The sequence below is a fragment of the Eurosta solidaginis genome, chromosome 4 (genome assembly GCF_040869045.1).
Source record: "Eurosta solidaginis isolate ZX-2024a chromosome 4, ASM4086904v1, whole genome shotgun sequence".
NCBI lineage: Eukaryota > Metazoa > Arthropoda > Insecta > Diptera > Tephritidae > Eurosta > Eurosta solidaginis.
Genome location: NC_090322.1, coordinates 6,075,174 through 6,099,241, shown reverse-complemented (window position 1 = coordinate 6,099,241; position 24,068 = coordinate 6,075,174). Strand labels below are relative to the sequence as shown.

At 36.3% G+C, this 24,068-nt stretch overlaps 1 protein-coding gene across 7 annotated transcripts; it reads left to right on the top strand.

Annotated features, from left to right (window-relative positions):
• The first annotated feature begins 1,305 nt into the window (after positions 1–1,305).
• vap (RAS p21 protein activator vap) lies at positions 1,306–23,716 on the top strand. Of its 7 annotated transcripts, none has more exons than XM_067779840.1 (12): positions 12,086–12,813; positions 12,888–13,001; positions 14,257–14,329; positions 14,409–14,818; positions 14,892–15,103; positions 15,184–15,818; positions 15,890–16,796; positions 16,863–17,013; positions 17,084–21,963; positions 22,022–22,140; positions 22,681–22,981; positions 23,077–23,716. In XM_067779840.1, exons 1-9 carry the CDS (start codon positions 12,615–12,617, stop codon positions 17,230–17,232), a joined length of 2,850 nt encoding a protein of 949 aa, XP_067635941.1. In that variant the 5' UTR covers positions 12,086–12,614; the 3' UTR covers positions 17,233–21,963; positions 22,022–22,140; positions 22,681–22,981; positions 23,077–23,716. The 7 variants fall into 7 exon arrangements, with proteins under 7 accessions (XP_067635943.1, XP_067635945.1, XP_067635944.1 ...); XM_067779839.1 differs by having other exon boundaries at positions 23,072–23,716; XM_067779842.1 differs by lacking the exons at positions 22,022–22,140; positions 22,681–22,981; positions 23,077–23,716 and adding exons at positions 1,306–1,649; positions 11,990–12,065 and having other exon boundaries at positions 12,622–12,813; positions 17,084–21,475.
• Positions 23,717–24,068: the final 352 nt, after the last annotated feature.

Genomic DNA, 24,068 nt, shown 5'->3' with positions numbered 1-24,068 from the left:
TCCCGACCTGAATTGAATTCCCTTACACATGCCTGGAACATGAATTCTAGCTAGTATTTCAACTCCTTATCCATACTGCCAGTACAAAAGTACCCTGTCTTAAAATTCATTTTAAAAATGACTTATACCTACACGACCTATACTTGATTAAAGAATACGCCATCTCAGAGTTTTTTTTCATAAGCGTTGTTGTTGTTGTTTTTTTAGCGATAAGGACACTCCGAGAAGGCCTTGGGGAGTGTTATCGAGGTTGATGGTCCTTTGCCGGATGAAGATCCGGTACGTTCCGGTACCATGCCCGGATAGGTGAGGTTGACAATTGGGTTTGGAGAAGCTAAATATTGCGCTGGTAACCTGAAAGGGTTGCGCTACACAACCCCTTGAACCTGGTATTTTAGTCGCCTCTTACGACAGGCATACCTACCGCGGGTATATTCTGACCCACTAACCCGCTGGGGGATTTTAATAAGCGTCCCTTTTCATATCAGGAGGTATTGAATTCATCATGAGGAACCTCGCCTTCTAAACATGTGTATGATACATTCATATTTGTAACCGGATTCTCCTCGCGTAGGTGATGTTGACAATTGGGTTGCGGGAGCTTTGAAGCTATAAAGCTTTGCATTGCGCTTATCAACCCCTTGAATCCGAAAGCTGGTCAGTGCAACCGATATTTCTATTTAAAAAGTGATGTCGCCATGGTGTGATGGTAGAATGCTCCCCACCAAGGTCGTGGGCTTAGAGCCCGGGAAAAGCAACATCAAACCTTAGAAAATAGAAAAATATTCTGAGCAGGGTCGTCCTTCGGTCAGCGGTTTGGCAAACTCCACGTATATATTTTCGCGACGAAAAGCTTCTCAGCGAAAACTCATCTACTTGCAAATGAAGTCGACATAAAACATGTGTATGCAAATTGGAGTAGGTCGGCCTTAATTTGGCATAGTATCGCCCCTTAAATTTTTAAGATTAAGGACAAGATCTCAGTTAAATTTATAACACCATTGATGTGAGCATTGAATTAGGAAGCGTTGCCTTATATCTCTTATCCCGAAAAAAATTTCTATGAAGTGTAGAAAGTGCTGGGTTGGTTTTTACCAAAGAAATTGAAATTTCTTTCAATTTAATTTCAATTTCTTTGTTTTTACAGAGAATTTATACCCAATTGTCAACAGAGCTCCTGTATTTACATAGGCAATAATGTTACTTCAACAGAGCTCTTGTATTTACATAGGCAATAATGTTAAAGTTTTCGCCGTGTGGCAGCACTGCGTTTTCGAACTGTCAAAGTTGACGGATGACAGATGTAAATTGGACAAACAGGAACATGGTGTATATAAAATAATAAAAGCGATTAAAAACGCCACGGAGTGAATTTGATTTACCGATAGAAATTTTTTTTTTTCCAATTCAGGGAAAAGAAGTTATTAAAAAACTGGCACATTTTTTGTAGAAGGTTGTGAAATTCACAAAATATTAAAAATGTGTTGAAAACGAAAGTGAAATAGATTTGATCGGTAACGAAAGCGGTGAAGGATCATATCATTGTTGGTTCAATTACCCAAAGAAAATAGCGTTGGTAAAACCAATAAGGAGCAGCTGCCCAGAATATCGGAGATTCAGGCACAGATGACCGCCATTACAGGTTTAAAGTAAGTTCCATGTGATATGCAATGAAAACAGTGCTAATATTTATACATGTATTTTGTTGTTGATGAAGTGAAAATTGTATTAGCGTCAATCTTAAGCAGGCGGTGGGTGGGGTGTATGAGTTTGTTTGAATGTGTTCTTGTGTGAGGTAGTGAAAATTGAAAGTGCCTCAATTGGAGCAGCGCAGCAACAGCAAGGCGCCGCAGCTCGTACGTAGCCTGCAGCGAGAACACATGTTAAGGCACAGCCAGCCATCCTGCATGCTCACATATGTGGGTGTAATGCGTCGCAGCACCGGCTGGTGTACTCGTCATAATGGGATGCTAGCATTGCTTTGGGTATGTTAGCGCCGTCGCCTTTGTTACAAGCGTTGTTCAAATATCGTCGTCACATCGTTATTTTCCGCTGCTTGTTAGTGTAGTCTAGTGGTGGCCGTTCGCAGTGGTAAACGTTGTCGACGCGTTAACTTGGGCGAATACACAAAGAGTATCTAATATACGAGCGAAGAGCAAGTAGAATTGAATAAAAAGTGCTTAAAGATTATTTGTGTAAACTTATGTATATGACGATAATTATTGATTGCATGATCTCAATTATCGCTTCAAGTGGAGTTTTCTAATTCGCCAAATACTGGTTTAGCAAATAAATGTGTCTGCTATAGCCGGGCGGTGTTCGTAATGTGTGTACGGTAGTGTAGTGAGTCTCGTATACGTCTTGTCTAATAAGTTACAGCCAGTAAATGCGAATGAAAATTGGAAAATACCTTTTATTTTCAATGTGGTATACTCTTGCCACACGCTGAGTCAGAGGCACACGATGCAAATAAAAGCGCTAAAGTAAAAGTAATAATTCTTTTTCATTTTCTTACATATATAATGTAGTGGAATAAGTGTAGTGTTGATAGGTGCAAGATCCATACAATGTGACATTTTCATACAGCCGGTTCCATCTGCCACCGCCCACACGTCTAATTGAGTTTATGTTTTTGTCCATGTTTGTTGGGGTTCGTCTAGACGTAGAAAACTGCAACAACGTCACCTCAATAAAAATTTAGTTTAAAATGTGTATTTGCGTATGTGTGTATATACGTAAACATAGCGCATACTTCACATTGTCGAATTAACGAGCGTTCATTCATCCATTTCATCCCTACTCCTGAGTCATACCACAAATGTCTGTCGTCTTACGAATGTTTATCGCTGGTTGTATTAGCAGTGCACTTCGCGCTGGCCAATGCACCTAGCAGCGAGGGCGCAAATAAAGACGACAAAGGCCTCTGCACAGTGATTTGATTGATGTTAAACAAAGAAAACATGTGAATTACGGAATTAAGTGAATATGTAGCCACATACAAACTTTTACTCACTTTTTCTAAATCCAGTGTAATATTCGCAAAGAGTTTTCCGAATGATAACATACGCCCCTTTTTAAATGAGCATTAAAAAATTACTATTCTTTCCTTTTTTTGACAACTTTAAACGAAGTAATTTCAATGAATTGAAAGTTTTGGAGGTATAAAAGCAGGACAGGAGTAAAAAGATTGTCAATATTTTACTTTAAAGCATTCGAAAACATAAAATGTAGATCTTCTTTTTGAATTTGAGTCGTGCTACCTCCTACAAATTGGGGAGATGTTTATGCCTACTCCGAATACAGCTGCCAGGTAGATGCACTTTCGTTGAGAAGCTTTTAATGCCAAAAATACCCCTTTTAAAAACACTTTTTTTATAGTATTTTGATTCAGCTTTTCCCGAGGCTGTGAAAGGCGAGCACGCCACCTCCCACGACGATAGTCTTTTCCGCATTTCGCATGCATTTTCTGAACTCAAAACTGATAAAGCAACTTTCTGATTTATTAATGTATAGTCTAATAGGAAGGCAACCACCATATATATCTACATACATCGTCAACTTAATTGGGATCAAAATAATAAATACATAAATGTAAGACGCGAATAACCTCCGAAGAGATTTTAAGCCGAGCTTCTCTACCAATTCGCGTCATGTTCCTTTTAATTTTTCCTACAAATTGGCAGGACGGGACCTACATGTTTTATGCCGACTTAGAACGGCATCTGCAACGCAGATGAGTTTTCACCCGAGAAGCCTTTCGTGGCAGAAATACACTCGGAGTGCTTGCCAAATCACAGCTGAGGGGCGACTCGGCTTAGAAAAGATTTATTCTAATTGAAAAAACTTGTTTCTCAAGTTTAGATGTTGCTTCGTCCGGGGCGTGAATCCAGGATCCTCGGTGAGGTAGACGGAGCATGCTACCACAACGCCGCGGCGGCCGCCCACCAAATCAAAACGCAATAATTACAATCGAATACTTTCGAGAAAGTTGAGAAAAAGTAATCAAAAAATGTAGGCCTCAAAGCCAATTTTTCAATCGGAATTTTCAGTAAGACCAATTAATGCTATTTTTTTATGATTTGTCTGGAAGATAATATAGTTCATTAAAACCCGAAAAAAGTGTACTTAATGCGTTTTGATATGGAACTCTTCAAATTCAAACGTTTACAGGAGAAGCAAAAACATTTTTTTCTCACATTCATTACATGCGCAAATTGCTTTTTAAAAGTGGCAAATAACCTTGTTATTGGTTCTAACACTTTCAAATTTTTGCTGTGTGTGTATTTCAATATATCAACCCAAATCTGCAAAAAACGCAGTTTAGAAAAAAAGCTGCTGGTTAGGGTCTTTGTGAGTTAAGCTAGCGATATGTAGAAGTTCTCTGAATCAGCCACAAATCCAAAATAAAAGCTAGGCCCTACTGCTTTTTAAGAATGTTGATGCCAACAAATTACTGCAATTATATTTTGCTCATTAATTAAAATGATAATCCTTTCGTTATTTATATTATGAGCATGTCTCGCTAATTAAATACAGTGTAATTTCTACCTTCGATGGTTAATAAAACAGCAGAAACGTCCGGATTAATTATCTTAATACTGTATTCTTCAGTCGTCAATCCAATAACGAACCGGAAGTCCACCATCTTCTCTTTTCTTCCTTTACAGTGATGTATTTTTGCTTATTCTATAAATTAGTAGACACGGTTGCCTTTATGATCTTACAACTCGGCCAGCCTGAAACTGTATCGACCTCGATGCATTATCTTAATTTCTATTTTTACTGTCATACATTTCTTAATCTGATACAATTCGCGATTGTGTTCAGAGTTACAGCTCGCACTGTATTGACCTTGATATATTATAACTTAATTTCTATCTTCACTATCGTACATTTCTTAATCTAATACCTAATCTAATACAGTTCGCTATTTGTGTTCATATTTACCGCTCGGCCAATCTGACACTGTAATCGACCTCGGTACAGTATAACTTAATTTCTAACAAATATTAGTCTGGTTCTACTGTGAAATATTTTCTTTGAAAACGGTTCACTAATACCTTCAACTCATCAAGTGTTTTGGCCGGTAACAGTAGATGTGCATTTGATACTACATTGCCTATGCCGTCTATTATGGAATCTGTTTCGCATATGTTTGTCCGTTTTCCTATTGCCTGCATCAATAGAACGTAACAATGTAATGACTCGCTCTTTTTGTCCCACTTGCGTCTTGCCAACATCTTATAAACTTCGTTCCTCTATATCGGCACGTCAAATTCCGTCGTAAGGGCCTTTTTAAACTCGACATAGCTTAACGCTTTGGTGGTGGTAAGGAAAACTTTGGCTGTTCCCACCAGGCAGCGACGAAAAGCCAGCAATTTAAATCGTTCGTCTACTCTTGACGACTCCATAACTGTCCCACCGTTACTAATAACACCACTGAACTTGGGCATAGCATGCTCTATATCGGCAAAATCCAGTCTACGTTGCTGTTGTACCCCAGTACTCGTCGATTTCTTTCATTAATTTTAACATTTCCATACGTTTTCGTAGCGCCACCAGTTCGTCATCCACACTTATGGTCGTGGCTTTTGCGTCAATTGGGGCAGAGTTTGATGGGGCGGCAGCATAAACATCGTTAACAGCAGGTGTTGAATTGAATTCAACCAAAAAGTCGGTGGTAAAGGCAGTTGGAACGGCAGTGACGGCAGAGCAGACGGTAGCGGCGGCAGCAAAAACATCGTGAACGGCAGGTGTTGAATTGAATTCAACCAAAACATCGGTAGTAAAGGCAGTTGGAACGGCAGTAGCGTCAGAGCAGACGGTAGCGGCGGCAGAATAGACGGCAGCAAAAACATCGTGAACGGCAGGTGTTGAATTGAACTCAACCAAAACATCGGTAATAGAGGCAGTATGAACGGTGGTGACGGCAGAGCAGACGGAAGCGGCAGCAGAATAGACGGCAGTGGCAAACATTTTGGAATATAAAGATATTGCATGCGCGAACTTCGGTGGAAAGCAGCGGAGCGTAACAAAATTCTAGTAGGTCACATTCACCACACCAAAAACTTTAACACAATTTTTAACATAATTTAAGCACAGAAATACAATGATTGGAGTTTTAGTGAGTAAAAGTTAAAATTCTGAACACATTAGCTGAATAAAAAGTGTACAAATAATTATTAAATAACAAATACAGACAGTGGTAGTTTAACAAATTCTGCTGTGGTAAGTGGTGAATGTGACTTACTAGAATTTTGTGAAGCTTGCCTCACACTATTTTTCGTCTATGCAATGTCTCTATATTATATCGTTTCTGGCAGTGGTGGCAGTATGAACGGCGGTAACGGCAATGGCGGCAGAGGACTCAATAGAAACGACAGCATTTATCTCAATCATTTGGTCCGGAATGTTCTTTAATATATTTGTGTTCGGAGTGGTATTCATCGTATTTGCGGAGCTGTTATCTCCCACGCCAACTATATTTTGCAGTAATCTGCGTAATTGTATAATGTTGGCAGTAGGAGGGAAATCCACATTATTTTCAGTTAAAACCTTGACAATGTTCTCTCGAGCATCCATTTTACAAAATATTTGTTTATAATAGTGCGCGAGGTTCGTTAATACACCTGATATGTAATTTCTACCTTCGATGGTTAATAAAACAACAGAAACGTCCGGATTAATTATCTTAATACTTTATTCTTCAGTCTTCAATCCAATAATGAACCGGAAGTCCACCATCTTCTCTTTTCTTCCTTTACAGGGATGTATTTTTGCTTATTCTATTAATTAGTTGACATGGTTGCATTTATGATCTTACAACAGATAAAATGATAATCGTTTAATATTCATATTCAAGGATAAAACAATGATTTGAATTTGTATACTTGAATAATCTTTAATATTCGAAATAAAAATTCGATTTTCTCTGATTTGACTCGCTACATTTTACTGCCTGTTTACCAAGTTCTTGAACCATGTCGTCTAAGTAATAATAATAGTTCCTAAAACGTTGCCGTGGTCGTTATCAGAAAAAAGCTAGGTACTAAGTGCAAGTTGCACACTCACATATCGATCTGTTTGTTTCAAGACGGCTTGCAGTCGCGTCTCATGGTGAAAAAATGCTGGGCATCGCGCTGCAAAACCGAGTCTTGTCTGCAGTACAACTACGCCGTTATACACTATAGTTCACATACATTTCGTTTTATGGCTACTCTCCAAGGCATCTAAGACTCATAAATGTCATCTAAGAAGTTTTTTATAAAAGAAATACCCTCCGTCCAGGGACGACCCCGTTTGTAAAAGTTTTCGTAAATCTGTTACAACATAAAAATTGAAGCGATTGCTCAATTGTTGTTGTTGGTGTAGCGATAAGGATGCTCCCCTAAGGCCTTGGGGAGTGTTATCGATGTTGATGGTCCTTTGCCTGATGCAGATCCGGTACGTTCCGGTATCAAGCTCGACCATCTCGGAAACGATTTGTTATGACCACATGCGACCCTCTAGGCCATCCCGCCCTGTTGTTGTTGCTTCCCGAAGGCTTTGGTGTTATCGATGTGACGTCCTTTGCCGGATACAGATCCGGTACGCTCCGGTAAAACATCATCATTAAGGTACTAGCCCGACCATCTCGGGAACGATTTATATGGCCACATTAAACCTTCAAGTTAGTGGTGTTAGTGAAACAGGATTCGCCACGGATAGGTGAGGTTGAAAATTGGGTTTGAAGAAACTATATATTGCGCTGGCAACCTGAAAGGGTTGCGCTACACAACTCCTTGAATCTATTTGGTATTTTAGTCGCCTCTTATGACAGGCATACCTACCGCGAGTATATTCTAACCCCCTAACCCACTGGGGGTCGATTTCTCAAATAAAGTTATTTGTTGTAAGATAATCTATATATATAAAAAAAAAGTTTACATTTTAATTGTCACTCCATAACTCGAGAACGGATAGAAAGATTGCCATGAAATTTTTTAGGAAAGATACAGGAAGGAGAGATGAAATTTTGAAATCCCAAATCGGTTTAAGCTGGAGATATTGGTGCTTTATCGGTAACCGTATCGGTAACCTTATAACAGCTGATTCGACCAACCTAATGAGAATCAATGCAATCGATTATTGGTGCCGCTAAGGTCGTAACCGTATCGTAGCCAACCAATTGGGTTTTGGTTTACCGTCGTAACGATAAACAGCTGATTACGTTAGGGATACGGATACAGCGATACGACATACGGCACCAATGACTCCGGCTTTAGCCATATATCTGTATATATAAAAATGAATGTTTGTATGTATGTCATCGATTAACTCAAAAACTACTGGACCGATTATTATGAAAATTGGTATATATATATATTTTTCCACGGGGAAGGTTTATATAATGATTTTGATACCGGGTGACTAGGGTCTCGAGATATAGGCCAAAACATGGACCCGGGTAACTCCAGGATGTGTTTGTACAATATGGGTATCAAATGGAAGCTGTTTATGAGTACTTTGACACTGGGTATTTTTCGTACCCCTGGGTGACTAGGGTCTCGAGATATAGGCCAAAACATGGACCCGGGCACCCCTAGAATGTGTTTATACAATATGGATATCAAAAGAAAGCTGTTGATGAGTGCTTTAGTACAGGGTAGTTTTCATACATATTGGTGACTAGGGTCTCGAGATATAGGCCAAAACGTGGACCCGGGCACCCCTAGAATGTGTTTATACAATATGGATATCAAATGAAAGCAGTTGATGAGTGCTTTAATACAGGGTAGTTTTCATACCTATTGGTGACTAGGGTCTCGAGATATAGGCCAAAACGTGGTTCAGGGTAACGCTAGGATGCGTTTTTACATTATGGGTATCAAATTGAAGCTGTTGATGTGTGCTTTACTACAGATAATTTTTTATACCGCTGGGTGTCTTGGGTATCGAGATATAGGCCAAAACGTGGATACGGATACCCCGAGACAATGTTTATACAATATGGATATCAAAGGAAAACTGTTGATGAGTGCTTTACTACAGGGTAGTTTTCATACCTACTGCTGACTAGGGTCTCGAGATATAGGCCAAAACATGGATCAGGATACCCCTAGAATGTGTGTGTATTTTGGATATCAAATGAAAGCTGTTGCTGAGAGCTTTTAAGTAATTTGCATTGTGATATTCGATTTAGTCGCATCTACCTGGCAAAACTGATAAATATGCATGCGAATCCGAAATAAAGTCACGAATTAATAATACCCACATACCTATTTACATACGTCCTATTCGATTTGCCTGAAATTTGGTATATAAATTTGCCTATATTAGTATTTACGATGCTTTTTTCCGGGAAGTAGACCAGAGACGGACTGGGACTGGGATTAGGACTGGGACTGAGACTGAGACTCGGAGTGGGACTGGGACTGAGACTCGGAATGGGACTGGAACAAAATACATACCACCCTCTGGGGCTGGCAATAAGATATGAAGAAGAATGAGAAAAACTTGAGAGAATAGAAAAGAGAGAAGGAGACTGAGAAAGAGATAGAATGAGATGAAGATAGAGATAGATGAAGCGAAAAATACGGAGGGAGGAGTGAATACAATAAAAAAAAAAAAATAAATGTAAGGCGCGATAACCTCCGAAGAGATCTAAGGCCGAGCTTCTCTTCCAATTTGCGTCGTGCTCCTCTTGATTTTTCCCTACAAATTGGCCGGACGGGACCTACATGTTTTATGCCGACTCCGAACGGCATCTGCAAGGCAGATGAGTTTTCACTGAGAGCTTTTCATGGCAGAAATACAATCGGAGCGCTTGCCAGACACTGCCGAGGGGCGACCCCGCTTAGAAAAATTTTCTTCTAATTGAAAAATCTTATTTCTAAAATTTTGATGTTGCTTTGCCCGGGAGTTGAACCCAGGGCATACGGTGTGATAGGCGGAGCACGCTACCATCACACCACGGTGGCCGGTGAATACAAAGATTAGGAAAAAGTGTAGAGGGGCGAGGGCAGATTTAGACGGAAAAAGCTTATTAAAATGTATGCAGATATACCAAATTTAGGGCAGAACAACGTCTGCCGGGTCTGCTAGTTAAGTATAAAATCGACTGACGCCACGAATGCATGTCGTTAGAAACCAGCCGGTAAATTTCAGATTTTATTTTTTCATTTCGGCTTTTGTTGTTTTTCTTATTCCGGACAACAATAATACATTTTAAACGGGCAGAAAGCCACTTGGAATAAATTATAAATTTTCTTACTAACTAAAGAACAGTCGAGTTTAAAAAGGCTGTCGTCCATATTCCTTTTGAAAAAGGCGACGTTTTTTCTACGTGAATTACATTATTTTATTTTTCGCGAGCTAAGGCATCTATTTACTTATTCTCTGAAAAGCAGGCATAGTTCCAGGTTGGACAAACCGCTCAAACTTGTGGCAATTCACAAGGTATCCTATTCGGCATATGTCTTTATTTTTTCTAAAATATAATAAATATATATAAATTGGTTCACCGTTCAACTTTTTTCTCGTTAAATGATACCTATGTATATGACACTACTTTATTTTCGTGTATTTTATCTTCAATTTTTTGTCGCACTCCCTCCTAATACGGCTTCAGTACTGGTGTAAGTGTGTAAACTATATTTCAAAAAACTAACGAAATACAAGGAAAATACAATCTAGTTCATTAAAAACAAACGAGCCAGTTTGTTTTTCGATAGGTTTTTTTGACATTCGGCCGTTTTTTCTTTATTTTTTTCTGACACATGCAAATTTTGTTTTTAGTTTGAAGATTTGGTGCATAAAAACACAATTAAAATCAACTTTCTTGTGAAAAAAGTGAACCATTAGAGACCGAAGTAATTTTCGCGTGTTATTGTTAAAAGTGTTAACGTAAAAATAAAATGTAAAACATAAACAAAAACATGTCAAACTCATTAATTTTGGGGGAATAGTGGTCTCACTTTTTCATGATAGAAATTGTTTTTGTGTTTTGAAGTTCCGATAAAGTTTCGTCAGTTTTTTTAGCTTGGAATCCAAGCAAAAATGAAGTGCTTAATAAATACAAATACAAAGTAGTGGGACTCATGTAACGGTATAAATGCCTTATAAAGTGTGTAAACGTATAAATTTATCTAGTGCGTAAACGAGCTGTCAAATTTGGTATGAAAAATCATTTACACAATTTGTATAAATTTACGCGCGCATTTCATTGTGTAAACGCGGTAAACCCAAAGGAATGCAACCTTGCAGACATTACAGCAGGCATTTTCATCAGAAATCTCCAACATCAGCAAGTAAAGGCGTTTTAGTTTTGATTTTTCACTTAATCTTGGCATTTTTTAATTTGTATAACTATCAAAAAAAATTTGTTTGGCAATAATACAGTTGATAAACAATCAAGTTTATCAAGAGTATTACTAGGTGCGTTCATATAACCGCGTGTGTAAATGGATATAATTTTACACCTTATAAGTTTATATGCTTTCATGAGTCCCCCTAGTAATTCTGAACTATTGTGGTTATTCTTCGCATTAAAAAAGGGCCAATATAAATCACTGTGCAACGTTGCAGCGAAACGTCAATGCCGCTGCCGACATTGAGACAGCGCAGCTCATTCAAAAATGTTGTTCCCGCTGCGCGACGTTCCTAACAAGTCTGATGCCTCACCTTCTTTTCCGTTTTTTTTTTTTTTACTTCCTTTTTCCTGCGTTGCGGTGCTGCCAACCGTTTGTTGCTGCTGCTACTGTGCTGCTACTGTTCTTTTTGTTGAGTTTTGTGCATTTTTTAATTCTGATTGCATACTTGAGTTGTCTATCTTGTGCTTTGTCAAATATTTTTAGACAGTTTTTGTATGTGTGCTTGAGCTTCATTTAAGTATATATCTGTATAAATTCATATATAACATTTTGTTTTCTAAATACATATATAATTAGCAATTTGAATTAATTTCACTCAGCCATAGGCGCAAATGTTTGCTTCCTATTTATTTTTCCAGTTTTAACGTGTCCATTGAACATCGTCATCACTGACTCACTGACTCGATTGCTTATTGTCAGTTTGCAAAATCAAAGGCAGGTCATAGCATACATTTAGATACATACATACGCACATACATATGTTCATGAAATAGAAATGTATTTAATTTCATTGAACTAATAGTAGTCATCTTTAATTCACATTTGTTCACAAGATATTATTAACCATATTAAAACGTTGCATAAAGTCGTGTTTTCATTTGTGGTATAGTCATGCTTAACTATCTCCATACAAATGAACGATGTGCTTTCGACAACGCTGAACGTCATTATTTGCAAAGCTAAGTGTAAATGCGTCCATCTTCTAAGCCTTTCAACACGACCATTAGCACTTTGCATACGTCATCCAATCACAATTCGTATTAATCTTTAAATACCTACTAGTGATCAGCAAGAAGCAGCACGTGCCAAAAAACCCAAGATAGGAGAAGGCTTTAAATGCCCACATAAACTGCTATATTCGTAATTATTGTGTGCTTAATTTGCTGGCATTTTTATAATTAATTGCTTAAATTATTATTGTAAACAAAAACTCATACATACAAAGCTACATAAATTTATTTAATCTGCTTTGGCTTGCAAACTATGGCAGATTTAATACGTTTGGGGAATGTGGATATCGTCATACAGAAAGATAAACTTGGTTCTCCAACTGGCGGTTCGGATGATGGTAATTTAGCTGCATTCGGTTTAGGCGCGCTAATGGCTACCGGAGGTATTGATTTGGGCGATTTGGCTCAGGAGTTAGATCAGGATGAATTTGATGGACCAAATATATTGAATGGTGAGTTTTTCATTTAATATTGATCTATGAGAAATCATACTAATTCCAAGCAAACCATATTTATTTTTCTTTAGGCGAACGTCCCGCTATAATCGCTCCACCGGAGAGTGAATGGTATCATGGACGTTTGGATCGTTACTCAGCCGAATCACGTTTACGTGGAAGCAGCAAGTTGGGTAGCTATTTGGGTAAGAACAAATATGAAGCAGTAGATTGGCTGGTAGAAGTGATGTTTTAATATAAATATAGGAATTTATGAGCATTGCTGAAAGATAGGGTACGCTCCTGTACTAACACCTTCTGATACAAGCTCGACATCAGCATGATCGAATTGTTTGCATTCACAAACCTTCAGGCCAGCCCACCTAGCTTTTCTGCTGTCCAAAACACGTTACAGTTTCAGTGTCAGTGGTAATGAGAAGTAAGAGACATCTTTTCAAGGTGTTGCTAAGCGCAAACCAAGCTTTTATAGCCTAACAGCTTCTCCAACTCAACTGTAAACCTCACCTACACTAGGCGAACCCTTATACAAATATGAATGTATCAAACATATTCAACATGTGGGGCAATGCTGACCCCAAGTTCCTCACAGAACTACGGGTTGGGCGTGGCATGACCTAAAGGTTCGACGTCACCAAATATATATTCGGCAAATGACTATTAACGCTGATTACTCTTCCCAAACCTTCGGAAATTATTTCATTTGAATCGCGATGCCTCCTCACACGAAAGGGAATGACATCACCCATTGCTATAAGAAGAAGAAAAAGGCTTTAATTAATTAATCGAGTTGCACATGTTGTTGTTGCATTTTTTCGAGATGCACATCGCTGCCCTTTGCGGCACTTTTGGGAATTTGCAAAAGTAATCAGGGTGTCAAGATTTGCGGACACTAGTAAATTTATGAAAAAAAAACAAAATTATAAAAATATCGCTTCACGCTTCACCCCAAGCTTATAAGAAGTGGTATGCCCTCATCCTAAGGAGATTTGGTTAAGTTGGAGATAATCCAGTAAAAATATTCCAACTGCATGTGTAATGATTGCGCCGTCTCTAAAAACTATTTTCAAGTGGCTGGTAGCGAGGTTTTCCCATTACTATACATGTTCGAATCGTCTTTCTAGGTTTTGCGCACCATATTTAATCCTGCTAGTGAGTGCTCTGTATTAGTTGGGCTGAGATCTTAAGACTAGATTTATAATTTGTATTCAAATGTTATTTTAACTGATGTTCACGAACATCATCCGTGCAGGCTCAATGCGAATATGCACAAACCAGCTTTCATGTTTATCAGGATGAGCCACTTTTGTGTCAATACAGAAGCGTCTGCAGAGGCGTTGTTTAGATATGGGAGCATAATTGCTTTGTGCTGTTGTCTTTTATCTAAGCCAACTGTTGTTCCAATAATATAAACATTTACTTAATTATCGTATAATTTTACAGTCCGTGAGAGTGATCGGAAGCCTGGCTCATACGTTTTAAGCTATTTTGGACGCACTGGCATTAATCATTTTCGGTGAGAGCAGCATATATTTAATTCGTTTAAGAAGATCCTGTAATTTTTCTATTTCTAATTTCATATTTTACCATATTAGCATTACTGCTGTTTGTGGAGATTTTTATATTGGTGGTCGGCAGTTTTTTTCACTAAGCGATCTCGTCGGCTATTACACATCATGTAGTGATTTGCTGAAACGTGAGCGTTTGGTCATACCAGTGCCACCACCAGAACCGGTGAATGATAAGAAACGTGTTGTTGCGCATTTACCCTATACCAAAATGGCCGACACCGATGAATTGAGCTTTCAAAAAGGTGATATATTTTTTGTGCATAATGACATGGGGGACGGTTGGTTGTGGGTAACTGCACATCGTACTGGTGAGCAGGGTATGATTTTTCGTGAACTAGTCGAGGATTTGGACCCGGTAATTGATCCGAATACGGTATTTCCATGGTTTCATCCAAATTGTACGAAGAACGAAGCTGTGGATATGTTAGTTAAGGGTGAGTAATATTTGTTTGTATGTTTTGGTTAGCAGATAATTAATTGAATTTTCCTATACTTTTCCCCCTGCAGCCGGTCCAGGCAGCTTTCTGGTGCGTCCCAGTGATAATTCACCGGGAGATTATTCCCTCTTTTTTCACATCAACAATCAAATTCAACGTTTTCGTATTGAGAAGAAAGGCGTACGTTATCTGATGGGTGGGCGTACATTTGAATGTTTGGATGCTGTAATCAATCGTTATCGAAAAGAGCAAATTGTCGAAGGCCACTCGTTAAGCCATCCAGTAAGTGCATTCACATTACTCTTATTTATAAAATTATGATCTTAAGTACCTATATAATTACTTTACATCTCGGTTTAAAGGTGGTGAATGGTTCGCAGCCGGAATTTAATCAGCAATTTGTTGTTGAAAAAGCTGCAGAGAAAATATATGCAACATTGCGCGAATGTCGTGACCAAATAGGTTTGAAGAAAATTAAAGGCATCAAACACCATGGCCATTTGTTTAAGAAGTCTGATAAGACAGCAAAATGGAAGCAACTTTATTTTGCGCTTATCAGTGAGGGCAGCGAAACACATCTTTGTTTCTACGATAACCCAAAAAAGACTAAACCGAAAGGTCTAATTGATCTATCGTGCGCTTATTTATATCAGTGCCATGAATCGCTATGGGAGCGGCCATATTGTTTTCAAATAGTCGAACGTGCATTGCCATGTTTGGCCAACAACACCTATTTGTGCGCGACTCAGGAGACCTACGTAGAATGGATAAATGCTCTAAAAGCACAATGTAGCTCCCAGTTCAGTCGCGCACAAATAAAGGTGCCATGTTTGCGTGAGTTACGTTGTTTAAATTTGCACGTATTAGAAGCGCATAAGCTGCCATTCAAATTGGTGCCACATCCATACTGCAGCATATCGTTAAATCAAGTAAAAGTGGGTAAAACACGTGTGAAGATCGCACCAGATCCAGTGTGGGAGGAGGAATTCGTTTTGGAGTATGTATAAATTTCACACAATAAATAATTTTTTTTTAATAAACTTAAAATTATCTTGGTTTTGCCAACAGTGACGTGCCGCCTGACGTGGTTTCTCTTACAATAACCCTTATTTCACGTGGCAAGCGTGGCAAGGACTCCGAAGTAGCTGAGCTAACCATTGACTTGGCAAGTCTCAAAAACGGCCAAGAAACCGAGGGTTGGCATCAACTCACCGGCATGACACCAATGGGCGAATGGGGTTCGTTACGTTTACGTATGCGTTATCTAGACGACTTGATTATGCCATGTGAGGAATACAGCCCGCTACAGGAGCTGCTGCTCGAACCAGAATTGTGTGTGGTAAAAGCTTTGGCTGAACTCTGTCATAACGACCGAGTACCACTTGCTACTGCACTGCTACGCGTATTTCGCCATGAGAAACGTGAAACCGAATTGATACGTATCCTTTGTCAGGCAGAAATTGCACGTGAAAACGAAACGACTACGCTCTTTCGCGGCGCATCATTGGCTACTACACTAATGGATTTGCATATGCGCACTGAATGTACTGGCTTTTTGAATGCTGCCGTTTCGGAAACAATACAACGCATACTTGATAGCAAACAATCGGCAGAACTGAATCCCACCAAGATGGATGTGAACGATGATGCTTGCTCGAATGCTGAATTTCTACTACAGATACTCGATTTGGTTACTCATTCGATATTCACCTCGCCTGAGGCGTGCCCACGTAGCGTGCGCTTTATATGCAATTGCTTACAAAAGGCGGTGGTGGCAAAGTGGCCGACAGAACGTTTGGTACGTACGCGCGTTGTTTCGGGATTCATATTCTTGCGGTTGCTATGTCCGGCTCTACTGAATCCGCGTCAATTTGGTTTGGTTGGTGAAACACCACCAACAATGGCAACACGATCACTAATTATGGTGGCTAAATGCTTACAAAATCTGGCAAATCTCATTGAATTTGGTGGAAAGGTGTGTGCTTCATTATTAAGTGCAGTAGTAACAATTTATGTATTCATTTTCTTTATATCCTTTCAGGAACAATATATGGAGGTGGTTAATCCTTTTATATTAAAAAACAAGGAGCGCATGATTGTGTTTCTCGATCAATTATCATTAGTTACAGATCCAAATCCGCCACCCGGTATGTTTAGCGAACAAAATTCCAATCATACTGTGCAAGATACAGGTAAGATGCAAAATAAACCACGATATTTTGATTATTGGTGTACAATCAATATTGACTTGATGCATTATAGGGCGCGAATTGGCTACACTTCACCACATCTGCGTATCTTACTTGCTCGAATTGCAAGGACTCTCGAATATACTATCCATTAAGAAATTGGTAACGGTCACTGATATGCTGACAAAGCACAAGTTAAAATATCGTGAAAAGATTAGCTAAGATGATTAGCTGAGACGAGAATGTACTGAAAACGCCGCCGCTATTTTCAATATGAAAATAGGAAAACTACAAAAAAAAACAGCAAAAAAAAAATTTTATAAATATATTTACAAAAAAAAAAACAATAATAATCTACATATACATATATATAGTAATAACTGCTCGGCCAAATGTAAAAATATATAGGTGCATACACACGTAGGAATTCCAAAGCAAAACACCACTGTATTAACCGAAAGGCTACCATGGAAAATTAAAAAAATTCTAAAATTCAATGTATTCTTTCCCTGCGATGCTAATCGTCTGACATATTTTTTTGAAAGGCAGAGAGAGAGAGAGCAGTTTACCAAGCGATAGAGCATTTAGTAAATTGTGAAAGATACTGTAATTATATAGCATGTTAAACGTTTATTCAGCCTGCAGGTGATCGGCTTAATAATATAAATGCACTTTCCTTGAATTTTATATAAGTTGCATATAACCGCATTTAACAGATTTGTTTTCTTTTATCAATGTTTGTATAAAGAGTTAATTAAGAGCGAAAATTGTAAGCAATTATGTCACATTTATATGTATTATTTTTAAGCTATACTTAAGACATATTTTAAGCATTTGCGAGCGCTATTTTTGAAATATCCATGAGTCTGCTGCTTGTTGATATTCAGCTAAAAAAATATTCCTCTTTCATTGAGTGCTGCAGCAGAATAATTAGGATTTAGTATTTAGCTTTGCGCTCTCTATTTTTTTGTTCTGTGTACTAGGAATTCTGCTATGTGTTTTTTTTTAATACTTAAAAAAAATGTTTTGTTTTTAATAAAAAATGTTGTATCCTATATTTTTGGTTCCTTTTTTCTGTACGCCATTTTTAAGCAAATCAAGTCGCTCTCTGCTTTATTTAATTTTTTTTAATACCTACATACTCAAGCTTATAATATTATGTAAACATATATTCTTATACACATTAAAACATAATATACCTTTACTTTTGTAATTATATACATATATATGAATTAATGAATCATAAACGCTGCAAAGGTAAAAGCACGAAACATATTGAAGTAAAATTTGATTAACTAAATATATTTAGCTTTAAACATTTTCAATTATAAACAAATAGATTGAGAAAATGAGTAATCACCCCTATTCTGCATTTCGGCTTGGATTGGAATTTTTTCGATTTGGCAATTTTGGTATTCTGTGTTACAATCTCTTTCGATCCAACTTCAAATCGTTCGATTTTGTGTATTCTGCATTTCGATCGTAGTTCCGTTTTTCTAAGTTGCAAATTAGTTGGCGGAAAATTTTTATTTTTTTATTTTTTTATTAATTTATAACAGAATTTTAACAAAAATGTAAGTAAAACTTGTTAAGAAACGTAAAAGGGTTGATGATGACTGTTTTTTATATGTTTCCAGGTCAAAAACAACATGTCGATGTCGCACATTGGGGACGAACTTTTCAAAACCACCTACATATCACAAATATTAACCGATTTTAATCATTTTTGTACATTGTTGCAATCGGTTGATTTTTCGTACCTGTAAGTGGTTTTGAATGAAATTAGTGCTTAATCCCCAATGTGTGTCGAAGTCCTCGGACGTATTTGCCCCGCAAAAGTATCTAACACATACTTATTAAGTCGAAAGTTTTTTTTAACCTAAATAAGAAAATAAGTCATTAAACTTTACCACTTTTAAGTTAAATTTCTTACAATTCGGCACTCGTCTCAAATGGATTACACAAATCTCGCAATATTTGCCTTTCCATTCTCGCCTGGCAATTTTCGTATGCGTTGCTTTCAAAATCCACAAATAATGCCGCGGCTATTTTTATTCCATTATAACAGACAGCTATAATTTGTGTCTGTTCGTTGGGTCCAGTTATATGCCAAAGCAAGCTGCCGGAGTAGAGGAAGGTGAAGCGAAAACGTAAACAACCCTTGCGGAAAGAATAAGTAAATCTTTATAAAGTATTTTAGGCCAGTGTAATGAAATTAGCATCCATAAAATTCAGAAAATGGCAACTATATTCATGCAGGAATCCGTTTTAACAAAACTTTGTGGCCGCGGCAGGGAATTGGCCAAAACAACGACAAAAACACACTTACACACACTTCATTCAAAAAAATATAACACTGCGGCAATATATTCTATTGCTTTTCTTTGTACAAAATGGCTTGGATAATAAAATATAAACGTTTTTCAGTGTTTTAAAAAAAAAAAAACGTTTTTAAAGAACGGGAACGTAATCGAAATGCAGAATAGGGGTGAATAAAATAAGTAACTCAAGTACTAAATGACATTTATATCCTAGTCGAACGTACATGAATACTAATAAACTTCTTTTATTTAAAAGCAATAACCGATATTATAATTTATGCGCAATAAAAGACGTAAAAAAAAAAAAAAAAAATAGCATTAATAAAATACAATATCAAAGAATAACCTTATACATACTATAAACCCCAACAATATATTGAAATTGCATTTTTCTTAGTGTTTATCTAATGTGTGTAAGCATTGTATGTAATAGTATAAAATCGTTTTTTTTTTATTGAACAAAAAAGTAATAGTGAATATAGAGGAAGCTTGTACTTGCGCTGACAATTCATGCAGTGAAGTTTCGTTTATTAAGCGCTCATAAAGTGAATAGACAATGCATGGCATATAACACTGCTCCCATCTTTTGGAGGTATGTGAAGGGTGTGTTCGAGCTGCAGTGGTTGCAGCAGTGTTACATTTTATGACAGAGCATCACGCTCTTCGGCAAAGCTTTGAGCAGCTGTGGCAACTTCTAGTGTTCGTAAACGTTGACAATTTATGGATCATCACAAGCCGCAAACATACAAATTTTCACTGCGCTATTGGAGCACATTATCAGCTTAAGCTTCAGCGACATTCATTTTAGCAATACAGTTGATATTATTTGGCGGCTCGAATAGTCCTATTGCTTTTTGTTTGTGTATGGTAAAATTAAAATTTTCTTTTTAATAAAAACTATTTAGGATCTCTTTTGAAATCTAAGCTTTTTCCTACTTCTATTTTATTTTAGTATTGTGCATGATGGCAAATTCTATAAATAAATTGTCTTTTAAAAATACCTAAATTAAAATAAAAACAAATTAGCTATTAGTAAAAGAAAAAAGTTTGATTACAATACCAGTAAAAGCTACAATGTTTATCTTATATACAAATTTTGTAGAACAAAAAGCTGAATTAAAAAAACAAAATGTGAATATAAGAAAATACCAAAAAGTGGCATTGGAAATAAGGCGTGGATGCATGTTTGTGTGCACAGCTTTCTAACAGTGAAAAAAGCTGTGCATACAAAAATGAGAAAAGAGAAAATTATTTTGTTATAGTTTTTTTTTTTTGTAGTTATAAGTAGTGCTTGTTCTACTTCTTCCAAGTTATTTTTTTGGTATGTAACTTTATTGTCTATTACATACAATTGAAATGTATTTTCTAACTCTTATAATTTATTCCTTCTGTAATATTTCTCTAGTAAAGAAATGTTTTAAATTTGTTTAGTAATTTTTTGTTTTATTTATTTTTAAAATATCTATTTTAGTTTCTTCATTTCCTTCAAGTGCATTTTATTATATTTTTTGACGAAAATGATTTTGCAAAAAATTCAAAATATTACTATAAATATTTTCTTGAAATTAAGCTAAGATATTTTGTTATTTATAAGCACCCTTGATAAAATTTAATAATTTTTTAAGCAAGCTCAAAGTTTTAATTATTTTTTTCGTATTTCACTAATTATGATTTTGTATATTCTTCTATAAGTGTATTCATTTTTAACACTAAAATGCCATACATTGTGTACTCAAACAGCTTTTGTTCAAAAGTCAGCAAATTGGGAGGAGAGGATTATTTCTCCCAAACACATAATAGTTGCAGTGAATAGCAACCGATAGGTGGCATCATAAACAAAAATATATGAACATGCTGCTCCTAAAGCTTAGTACTTTTTTGTATTCATGTACTCATAGTTATTTATGAATATTAAAAAATATATAAAAAGAAGCAATTAAATTAGCGAGTCTTAATATAATATAAAATATGAGGCGACATACGTAAAGCCTAAGTAAATGCAAATAAAACTGAAATACGCATTAAAAAATAGCAAGTGTTTTTGCAAATATTTATACAATTAAAATACGTTTAGAGTATGTGAGAATTATAATTTAAAAAAGTACGCATTTAGCTAAAAAGTGAATAAAATCAAAAAAATACAATTTTGTAGTTCTTGCTTTTGCTGAAAGACTGCCCCGGACTCGTACGAAAGGTTTGGCTGTATTTTGCGGATTTTTCATTTTTTATTTTTGTTTTTTTGCTGTTGACCTTTAACGAAGACCCACTTTGCCTGTGCGTCATTAAGTTATTCATACGCCAGAATTCACCTTCACAAACGTGTCCTTCATTTTACGTTTAATCCTTTAATTCTTATTTAAATATTTAAAAAAAACTTAATTTTGTTTGTTTCACTATTTTAGCATTAGCACTCATCCTTTATACTGCCGGGTTTCAAGTCGAATTTGGATCTGATTAAGTTCTTAGTTAATCGAAAATAAGTAATAGCAACGCTGTAAGTCACATTATTACAAAAGATTTCATGCTTGTGAACTTGGGATGCAACGGAAGTGAGGTTACCGACTCGAAATCAGTATTTATATTTTTCCTATATCACAACCGGAAATGGCACATATCTAGTAAATTTAAAAAGGTTGACTAATAAAACAATATGAAAAGCTTCTTTAATCAGTGGTTACATCCGGTTACAGTTGGGACCGAAATCGAAATCAAAAGAGGAATCAGATGTGCCGGCGTATTGGAATCGCAATCAGAGCTTTGTTACACACCTATTCCAAATATCGATGAATGGAAAATTCAAACGTCTTTGGTGAGTGCGCCCATTAGACTGAGTCGATTTATTAACCGATATCGCGCCATCGATTTTTCGATAGAATTTGGGCTCAGGAAAAAAGTTCCACCACGCATACCCAAAAAAATAATTTTCGAGCCTGCGAAATTTAATTTTTTTTCATTTTTTTTCGACTTCGATTTTTAAGGTTTTTTCTTTACCTACTAAAAAATTTTCATTTGATTGTAAAATTTTCATGTATACCCTGTCCGGCCCAAAAATGTCCGTTAAAAACGTTGGCGATAACAGTTTTGAAAAAAAAAAAATATTTTTTTTATGAATTTGACCTACTAAAGTCATGAAAAAAACCTTAAAAATCAAAGTCGAAAAAAATTAAAAAAAAAAAATAAATGAAAAATTATTTTTTTGCGTATGCATAGTGGAACTTTTTTCCTGAGCCCAAATCCTATCGAAAAATCGATGGCGCGGTTAACTTTCGTCCATACAAATCCACCCAGTCTGGCGCCCATATCTTACCCATACAAATCTATGTAGTTTACCGATACACATTTTTTACAGTGGACGAAAATGATAGTGTACATGCAGATTTCTTCTAAGACTTGTATTCCTGAGAACAATGAGGAAAATTTCTTGCAAAATTATATCAGAGAATTCATTAGGAAGCTGTTGAAAAGCATTCAACTATTCTACAAATGCTAACTTGAACCCAGTGGCGCACTTTTGCCACAAAATATACCCTAATACTGATTATCTTGAGATTGCTTTTTGATTCAGCTATTGGCGATTATCGAATGGATGAGGTGTGCATTGCTTTTAATGGTTGGCCGATCACACTTAGGAAGCATTAGGATGCATAAAGGTAAGAAAACATACTCAAATAATTATTTGGACGGCTGAGCGGAAAATCGCGCCATCTTGACTGGCGCGTTTAAAAAACGTCTCATTTTAGCACAGGTTTCAAAAAACGTGCTATCTCAACCGACAATATATTTTGAAAGCGTTTGTGAAACAAACTTTCGTATATGGTGTTCCTGAACTAAATATGGAGCTGTGACTAACTGCCTTATAGCAAAAAAGTGTTAAAGATGTACATAAATGCCTATCTTACAAAATATCACATTCATTTGATATGCTTGGTTAAGACATTTCAAGAAAAATTAGTGCATAACATGCCGATATCAACTCGTCTCAATTGAAGTACCCTTTACTTACTTTTCTCACTGTGCAGTGTTGCCAGTTTTCAATCAAAAACACTTTTCATTTTAAAATTTTATTTATTTATTTTTTTTTTTAAATTGCTTTTATTTTATTATTATTTTCGGCCGTAAAAATTTTAAATAAGTAAAAACAGTTTTTTCTCAAAATTTCAGAAATTTTGTATATACCATGAATAAAAATTCGAAATATTTTTAAGCTTAAAAATTGTTAGAAAAAGCCATTGCTTTATAAATGTATACGTCCTATTAATTCTAAATACTACATATTTTAATATACGATGAAATTTGGGAAGTTTTGACTTTATAATAGTTTTTTTTTTTATAAATTTTGAAATAGTTTCTGCTAATATTCTACTTTTTTAAATTAATTACTGGCGCGATTCAGCTAGATTTAAATTATTTTATTAAGCTGGTACATTTTTTTCAAACCTCGAAATCTTTCAGAATTTAATAAATAAAATAATATGTAAACTTTTGTAGGCTCTAAAATTTGACAACGTTTCCTAATTTGTGCTTGAAAAGCCTTCTCGTAATTGAAACTTTCTAGTTAAGAAATAATTTACCGCAAAACTAGCTCAGGTCTGAAATTTGGCAACGTTGCCTATTCTGAATCAGGACTGGTACATAAAGTTCTGCAAATTTAGAACTCCTATATTAGCTCTTGAAATCAAGCCTTCAACAACGGTAAAAAATGAACACTTACGAAGAGCTACGTAAAAATATATTCTA

Coding starts and splice junctions, on each gene's coding strand:
- vap (XM_067779840.1), top strand. CDS start 12,615: ATGGCAGATTTAATACGTTTGGGGAATGTGGATATCGTCATACAGAAA. Junction 13,002..14,256: donor CAAGTTGGGTAGCTATTTGG/GTAAGAACAAAT, acceptor ATAATTTTACAG/TCCGTGAGAGTGATCGGAAG. Junction 15,104..15,183: donor GCCACTCGTTAAGCCATCCA/GTAAGTGCATTC, acceptor CTCGGTTTAAAG/GTGGTGAATGGTTCGCAGCC.